Source organism: Temnothorax nylanderi, unplaced genomic scaffold, assembly GCF_030848795.1.
Source record: "Temnothorax nylanderi isolate EJ_2023f unplaced genomic scaffold, tnyl_v1.0 TNYL_tig0030_pilon, whole genome shotgun sequence".
In the NCBI taxonomy this organism is placed as follows: Eukaryota; Metazoa; Arthropoda; class Insecta; order Hymenoptera; family Formicidae; genus Temnothorax; species Temnothorax nylanderi.
In genome coordinates this window covers 92,563-101,474 of record NW_027249092.1, presented here as the reverse complement: position 1 = coordinate 101,474, position 8,912 = coordinate 92,563, and the positions used below count along the sequence as shown (strand labels likewise).

The following is an 8,912-nucleotide window of genomic DNA, read 5'->3' as shown; positions in this document are numbered from 1 at the left end:
TTAGTCGATCAAAGTGGAAAAAAAATGAGAAAAATTTCTAACAGCGTACCGACCTTCAAACGGATCTCAAGAGCCCGGCAGACTTGGAAGTTGAAAGGTTTCGCGTGAAAGTCAAGGCCAACCGGTTGCAAGTTGCAAGTTGCACGTCTCATCTCTTGTGAACAGATTTCAGTATTATTATTGCAATTTTTACATTTACACGCTATTCACGGGCACGTTCGGTGAAAGCGAATCATCGGTCACTTTTGCGAAAATTGCTCTGTCCGTTTGCCTTTCTCGGGTAAATATTAACACGATTATAAACGATTCCGTCGAGCGATCGCACGAAGAAGCTGCGCTCGATTGATACATATTAAGAGAAATGGTATACAATCGTTTGTAATGATGGCGTAAATTATGCTTGATTGATAATTTGCAATTTCACTTCATCTTGGTTTCGTTTTCTTGAAAGTGCAGAATTCGTGTAGCAAAATAATTACATATTAGGAGAAACACAGGGGGGGGGGGTGAAAGCAATCAAAAAGTAACATTTTTCAAAGAAACATTTATCATACTTTTATAAGACGTCGTCAATCTTTTACCTTAAAAGTTATATATGCATTAATATATTTATGTCGTGATAATACGCTTTCGCTTCAACAAATTGTGCAAAGACATCTTTCGAAATTAATTTAACAAATTTACATTTTAATACGTTCAAATATAAATAACGTAAAAAATTCTATACTTTCACTGTATGAGTTTTTATAACGTTGATTGATGCTTCTAGATAAAATAAAAAATGCGCTTTTATAAAATTTATATCAATATGTATTTCAGATGAAAGTTCAGACTTATCGTGTAATTTAATGAAATTGAATTTTTTGTAAGTGTTCGTGAATTAAAAACCAGCAATTAATAATGTAATTTTTGAAAAACATTTAACAGAAGATATATACATACATATATAAGTCTGAAAAAGAGAGAGTTTTAAACATCATCGAAAACGCCGCCTTGTATCTCCGTCAGATTATTCTGATAGATATACAAGCTGGTGCCAAAGGCGGTATTGAGACCATAAAGAGCGCCATTTTCCAACTTCTGAAAGGGATTCTTGGATATGTCCAAAATATAAAGGCTTCCCAAATTTTTGCAAGCGCCCTTGCGAATCTCGGATATTTTATTTTCTGAAAGCCAGAGACGCCTTAACCGGTTCAAGCTTTCGTAGCTGTCACCCTCGATGGTCGTCAAAGTATTGTTGTTCAAGTATAAATCCCTCAGAGTAGGCAGGTTGAAGGCACCACGCATTATGCTAGAAATTCTGTTTCCGGTCAAGGATAAGGTGGATGTTGGAGTTTGAACAAAATTGCCCTCCTCGAGAATATCGATCTCATTATAATCGAGATGCAAGGAGTCCACGGATCGCGCCAGATCGGCAAACGTGGCTTTGACGATCTTGTTATTGGAGAGATTCAATTGCTTCAGACCTATCAATTCAGCGAGGGTACCCTTCCGCAGATCGTGTATAGAATTGTGGCGGAGATCGAGTGTCTGTAGCGTCCTCAAGCCTCTGAAAGCGCTCGGTCCGATCGTCTTTATATCATTCCTCGCTAACGTTAATGTCAGCAAGGATACCAGGCCTTGGAAGACGTTGTTCTGCACCGCTTCGATTTTATTATCATCGAGATATAGGTAGTTCAAACGGAAGAGCTTGGAGAATGCGCCGTCGGGGATAGAGATTATATGATTTCCGTTCGCTAGAAGCACGGTCAGGCTGTTCGGCAGACTGAAGACAAAATCCAGACTTTTCAACTGATTACCAGCGAGATACAATTCGCGTAGATTCGTCTTCGCGAGCGCGCCCTCCTCGATCTCCTCGATCAGATTGTTCCTCAAGTTAAGCACATTCAGGTGATCGTTCTCAATCACTTGACTCCAGATCTTGCGTATTTTATTCCCTTGGAAGTTTACATACGTCAGGCCTGACGGCAGGTCGTTCAACGTCTCTTTCGTGATCTCGGCGATCTCATTGTTCGACAGATCCAACGATGCGATCGGCAGAGATTGCAACCGATACCAGTCTTCCTGGAAACCCTTGATACCCAGCTCGACAAGACTCACTTGCATCGTGATATCGACTGGCACTTGTACGCATCCTTCAACGAGTTCTTCATCCTTCGAAAAAATCTCCAATGATGTCACGATACCATCAGACTTGCAAATTTTCAGTCGAGTGTGCTCGCTAAGGGTTTCGACGATCTTTTGATCTTGAGGCTCCTCAGCCGTGGCTATCTCAGCCTTCTCCACTTCCTGCTCCTTCTTTTCGTTCTCCTTTACATTTCCCTGATTTTGCATTGCTGCCAGTCGTTTTATCTCCTCGGTGTCTTTAAGAAAAGAATTCTCGAACACGCCCGTGCTGATGCTCCAGAGAATATTTTCGTTAGTGAGAATTCTGACAGATTTGGTGAGGCTAAACAAGTGGCCCCTTCCGAAGTGTCTGATAGGGTTGCGAGAAACATCCAACAGCTGCAGATTCTCCAAGCCGACGAATAAATTCCGGACATTCGATATTTGATTGTCTGACAACGACAAGCTTTTTAGTTTTGTCAGATTGGAGAATACGAAGTCCGGCAGAGAAGTCAACGAATTATTGGCAAGTACGAGAGATTCTATGTCAAGTACATTATCGAAAGCATTTTTCTTCAGCGCGCGAAGACCAGGAAAACTTGATAAATTTAGTTTTGTATAATCGGAATTTTCGGCGAATCGAACGTGTTTCAAGGTGCCGTTATCAATGTCTACAATAAAATTCTTCCAAGTTTCTGCTTCACTGATTTCTCCAACTTCTACAGACACGGTCGACGCTAGAGGCAGCAAACATATAATGAGGGTCAGCATCGTCAGCTTCTAAAACAATTAATGGTTTTTCTTTTACAAACTGAAAACCTTTGCGTTTCAATATATTAGATATTAGATTATGTCTACAGTGTCAATAACTTATGAACGTGTCACACAAATGATTGAAAATAATGTGTGTGTGTGTGTGTGTATGTATGTATTGTTAATATTAATAATTTAAAGAGTATAGCTGTAATTTACGTACGCACAAAGAATAGACGAAGAATAAACTCAAGTGTTGCCTGTATATAATTTTGATATCTTCAAATCTTTTTCTATCTTTTCATAACACAAGAGAAAGCTATATACAATAATTAAAAAATATGTACTCGTTAAATATATTAGCTTTATTTTTATCCAGTTAACGATACATGTGAGAAACTTCAGGACGTTGATTAAGATTCCACGCTGATAGCTGAAGAAAATTCTACGGTAGACGCGTCAGAGAATCCCACGCTTCGGGTCTATTTTGCGACACTCCTTATGATAGTCGGCTCTCGCATATATGGTCATAATTATGACGATCCTGATAAACGACGCCTTAGACAGCCTTAGATTATTCTCCGAAACTTATGTCAGATATTATAGAAACCGGTTAAGCAATTCAAAGTCGAGATGCACAAATTACATAATTCATGACATTTTCCGATAATTTCCGGAAGCGCATGTATTCCAATAGCATCGATGAACAATTCTTTATCATTTCATGATTTCGCGAGAACGTCACAAGTCCAAGATTCAAGTTACAACGTCCAAAGAATTAAAGCAAAAATGAACTATCTCCGCGCTGTATAAGATCCATTTCACACACATATTTAAAGTCTATTATAAAGATAAAATTGTATTTAAGATCTACCTTAAATAGAAAATTACATTGTAAAGTGACCTCTATATAAATTGCGAATACTCCGTTTATGCTCGAAACTGTTCATGCAACAGTCGCCGTTGTTTCTTTTGTGGTTAATGTATCGTGGAAAGTTGAGTTAACGTGAATCACGTCGTTACGATTCACGTAAGAACATGTTCCACTTACCGATCAATCGGCTACAATCGGCTAAACCACAGAAAGCCACGGAAGTTGCTGAAGATCCCTCCTGCCTTCGGACGTAGACAGACAAAGACTGTCTGCGTTTCTATTCCTGGCGGACAACGCGTGGCGAGATTCCTCAGGACGAGGTAATCACGAAAACAGGTCTTGCAAGCCTTTATAGTCAAATCTCATGCGTGCACAGAATCCTAGACGCGTATGCAAAAGACGGGCGCTCTCAGTAGGAGGAGTTCTCGCCCACGGCGCGGCGATTCGCTTTTTACGAGTAAGTCCATCGACACCCGAGTCTTATGACGTATTCTCGCTCCTGCCGAGAATCGAAGAAGATAAGTGGCACGAGCCGCGTGACCCTCCTCGAATTAAATCACTTCGTCACACGTTAATCGACGTCGTGGTTTTTGCTCAGAGAACTAGAGTTCGAGTGGTCCAATCGCTGCTGTTAGCGCGCGCTACGAGCATTCTTTTTTATGTTGACTGTCCGTCGTCTTCTTGAGAAATCATCAATATCCAGGAATGCTTTTACTTCAAAATCGTGAACCAAGACCATTGCGTTACGTCATTCGAGTAGACTTGATTATTCAACAAAAGACGTTAATCCTGTTTTTGAGTCAGAGTATTCAGACAAACAATTCAACGTGAAAATAAAGGTCGAGTTGCGAATGAATTAAATTTGATACGCTACTATTTGATGGCTATTTTATTCAAAACTCCTTTTATTTTAATCCTACATTGAAAAGAATTCATTGTGTTATATCTAGTATATTGAATACACTATATTATATCGATACAAATAATGCAATAACGATAATCATGATATCGGGTGTTCGGCGAGCATTTTCGGTAGCATTTGCGATAATATATCGATATATATTGATCTTGATCGAAGATTCGATGAAGCATGACCGATCGCTGAACCGTAACTGACAAAAGAATCAATAGATCATTTTAAATCTAATCGATCTGAAAAACCATCAAAAATAGTGTAATAATAGTTTAATAATGAACAATAATTTAACAAATTGAATCTAATTAAAATAATTTTGATCATGATTCGAACTCTTTAATCCATATCTGCGTATTCTTCGTTTTTTTATTTTGTTATTTTTTTATTTTTTTAGCAAGGTATATTTGCAAGTACAGGATTTGTACAAAATCACAAAACCGTAAAGGATTATGAAATATTGAAACATGCTGTTGCGTGCACATATAAGACGCATAACCAATATTTCCTCTACGCATATGTTAGATAACATATTTATCTATCTACTATCCATATGCGCGCATTTCCCTATACTTATACACGCGTATACGACATTCCTCTTAAGACGGATGAAGCTCCCGCGCACAAATTGCCACATATCACGTGAGAGATTTAGTTTCCAAATGAAGCATTCTTGGAGGTAAATCATACATGACTCTATGGCGCTTGATAAAGGAGGCTTCTGTGCCATTCGATGGGCCAAATATCACTAAACTGGCTACCGACTGATCCGGTATTTCGTGTGGACGCACATCGAGATCTCGATGGTGTTCGATCGGCGCGAGGCGCGATCGGTTCGATCTCCCACACATGGTGAAATTCCCACGTGTTCTCGCGCGAGATAAATTTTACCTGCTTAACCGAACGCTCCGAGCTCCGCGCCGCTAATTTCTAATGTTCGTGATCAGAGACGACGAGGGCCCTTTGCCTCTCGTGGCGCAACCAGCCGCCAGGAGGTCGTCGTACTTCCGGAAACTGGCTCGTACCTTCCGCTATGAGAACCACTGGATTCGACGGATCATGGTTATTACGCGGGTATAAGAGCACAGCCGTTCGTACCGGCGAGTTCGTACTTCTCTCACGGTTCCATTCACAAAAAACCAACCGGCCGCCGATACGGCTCACGTGCGTTCAGTTAATTAAGTTTGTTGCACACGAGTACGCACCGACAGTGTCGAAGGTTGAGGCGATATCTCGCATACGTTAATCCGCCAGGGTAACCGCGCTCTCTGAGCGCGATCACGCATTACATTTCTTTCCTGTATGCCATTACTTGGAACTGCTTCCTTCAGAGTAAGGATTGAAAAAGTACTCGTTTCCGCAAGAGTCAAATTCGGCCTTGAACTCGTCTTTGCAGAATTGCGACGTTTCAGTCACAGAAGAAAAATAATAATTAACATTTTTAGATATGTAATCAATTTTGCAATAAAAGGTATAAAATATATAAAGAAACAATTACGTATATACATATATGAAGCTTGATCTTATTATGCTACTTTTTTATTCTAAACATTTCTTTTAATTTATGATTTCAATTTGTCTCATTAATGAACATTATTCCAAATATTAACATTATTCTAAATATTCTATCAAACCATATAATGATAAAGCTTGCAAATTATAGCGGAAATAAAGAGAAATAAATCCGCAACACCAGTTTTTCAACACTGATTATCTAGTGCAGAATCGCGACGGGATGTGTTATTTCCAATTTATTCTTAAAAGAAAAAAAACATCGCCTTTAATTCTCGGAATTAATATTCCACGGATCACGAAACTTAAAGGTGTCAGCGTATCCTCGCGCAAATTGCCAGGTACTAATTAACTACATGTAAATTTATGTTAAATCTCGCTTCGAGCTGAATAAATTAAGTAAAATGTATAAAGATTCCCGACAATTTTCTCTATTAATATTAACGAAATAATGGATGATATGGTAGATAAAGAGGGTAGGAAGAATTCTTTCCAGCTCGAGTTAATAATTATTCCGTTATAATTGTGTCAAATAATTAGTAGCCTTAATCTCGGCTGTGCTGTGACAGGATACGTAGATTCCAGGGCATAATCATTAAGTTCGTAGCACAAATTATCTCAGATTTATATTATAATAAATGACATTTTTAGATGACGAAGTTGTTCCCGTTTGTTTGTTCCCGTAATGATTTTGCAGCAGCATGTGCATCACACGGTACGTTGCCGAATACAATTTTTCATTTGGGAAATAGTGAAATCTTCACAAATAAAAAGAAACTCAAGATTTGAAAAATACAATGAATCAAACACATACAAACATGTGAGAAGTTAATCTTCTCTTTAGCAATTCTTTATCTCAAAATCTAAAAACTGTAAGGTTGCATACTATATTTCCTGGCAAACAATTATCGGTCGAATAATTATGCATGAGGCGCCGAGTCATAATACCTAATTGAATTGTACGCAACGACGTACAATTGAACCAAAGTAATAATATCATACATGCGAAAGCCGGCCTTGCATTGTTGCTTAGGTACGCGGCGATGTAAAGGAACAGAGTGCCATTGTCTCGAAGATTTCTTTGATGCAATCTCATTCGATATTGATGCGGCCATGCTAATCACTCGAATACGAAATTCTATGCAGTTTCTAAGTATTCTAATTCTCTTCCTGCCATTGTGATATAAATGAAAACGGGAAATATAAAGGAGGGGCTCAAAGATATCGAGCATATAAAGTATGAGATTGCATTTTGATTTTTTTTATGTTTTAGACGTAAACTTTCATGTTTCCATTGCTAAAATTGATTTCAGGGATCTTTTATAAAAATTTTCTTCGTCAAAAGAATATAACTAATTAATTTTTTTTTTATATTTAAAATGGAAATGAGATGCTAAATATTGTTTCTGTCTTTACTAATTTTTTAACAAAATTGTGTAGAAAAATTGATATTTGTTAGTAATAACAACAAATTATCATAAACTTTTTTGCACAAGAAAAAATAAGCAGTATTCTTTTCTTTAAGTTAAATAACTTGTATTTGTACATTTTTTCTACGAAATTGAATTCATGATTAAACATTGAAATAGTCAGATCGTTTGTTTAAAAATAAAAATAAATTTCCGTTGACACAAATTTCAGAGACTATTATAGCTGTAAGGAAATATATGTCATGCTATCAAATAATTCGACGATAATTTCAATTTATTTTATTTGTTTATAATTTTTATGAACGAATTCTTATCCTTCTCTTTCTCTCTTTTAGATTTATTTACTAATCGATAATCAGCGCGATTCGATGTATATATTAGCATCTTATGAGGTCCTCGATCATTGAATTATTGGCTTTAATAGAATGCAACGCGGTCTGTGTTACTTTCATGAGAATTTCTATCCGATGGCTAATAAATGCGGCAGCGAGCACTAAATCATCGCTCGGAAGAGCGCGTGTCTTATTAAATGTAGCTAATGCGCGTAATATATGTATACCGATAGGAAACTCATTTTATTGACTCGTTTAAAACTGTTATGATAAATTTGACCGCGACCATCTGGAAATCTGCGCCACTGCACTTAAATTTCTTCCGCTTTGGAATGTCATTACCTTAAAATTATTCCTGCATTACGTTGTGTCTTCGTACGAGGCACGTAGTTAATAAACGTTAGCTGTTAGTGGTTAATGTTTATTAATAAATTTCTACGTGAAGGAAAAATGTTCAACAATTATTATTAGTTATAACACTTCTTGTGGTTTAAAATATCTCACGCAAGTTGTTAAAGATTAATATATATAAGATTAATCCAGGCAATAGTTAATTTCAATGAGTTTATTGCACTCTACTTAAAATTTAGATTAAAACTCTTATCTTCGTTGCGTTTTATTACAATTATTGATTGTGCAGAAATGTGTAACCTAGTCCTTTTCTAAAAAATTTACATTTATTTTTGGACAATTTTAATTTGTCCATTGAATTGTTCCATTCACGCAAATTTAGATACATAAATCTAAAAGATCTGTTATGTATAGTTGAGAGAAACTTTGCAGATTAATTTGTTAAGATTTTTTTACAAAGTGCAAGTTTATTTAAAATAATAGCGAAACGACACAAAGAAAGTAGCAGCAAAAAGTACGCGTTGTTTCGTTTCAAAAGACTTCGTTTTAATTTAAAATTTAAATTTGTTTAAATTTGTTTTCTAGAATAACTTCTTATCTTTATCATATCTTATACAGTCTCTTGTGCAAAAATACTTATA

At 36.9% G+C, this 8,912-nt stretch overlaps 1 protein-coding gene across 1 annotated transcript; it reads right to left on the bottom strand.

Annotated features, from left to right (window-relative positions):
• Positions 1–524: 524 nt before the first annotated feature.
• LOC139770450 (uncharacterized) lies at positions 525–4,303 on the bottom strand. Its single transcript, XM_071702385.1, has 2 exons — positions 3,911–4,303; positions 525–2,886 (listed from the first exon to the last, which is right to left on the bottom strand). Exon 2 carries the CDS (start codon positions 2,875–2,877, stop codon positions 970–972), a length of 1,908 nt encoding a protein of 635 aa, XP_071558486.1. The 5' UTR covers positions 2,878–2,886; positions 3,911–4,303; the 3' UTR covers positions 525–969.
• Between the last annotated feature and the right edge of the window lie 4,609 nt (positions 4,304–8,912).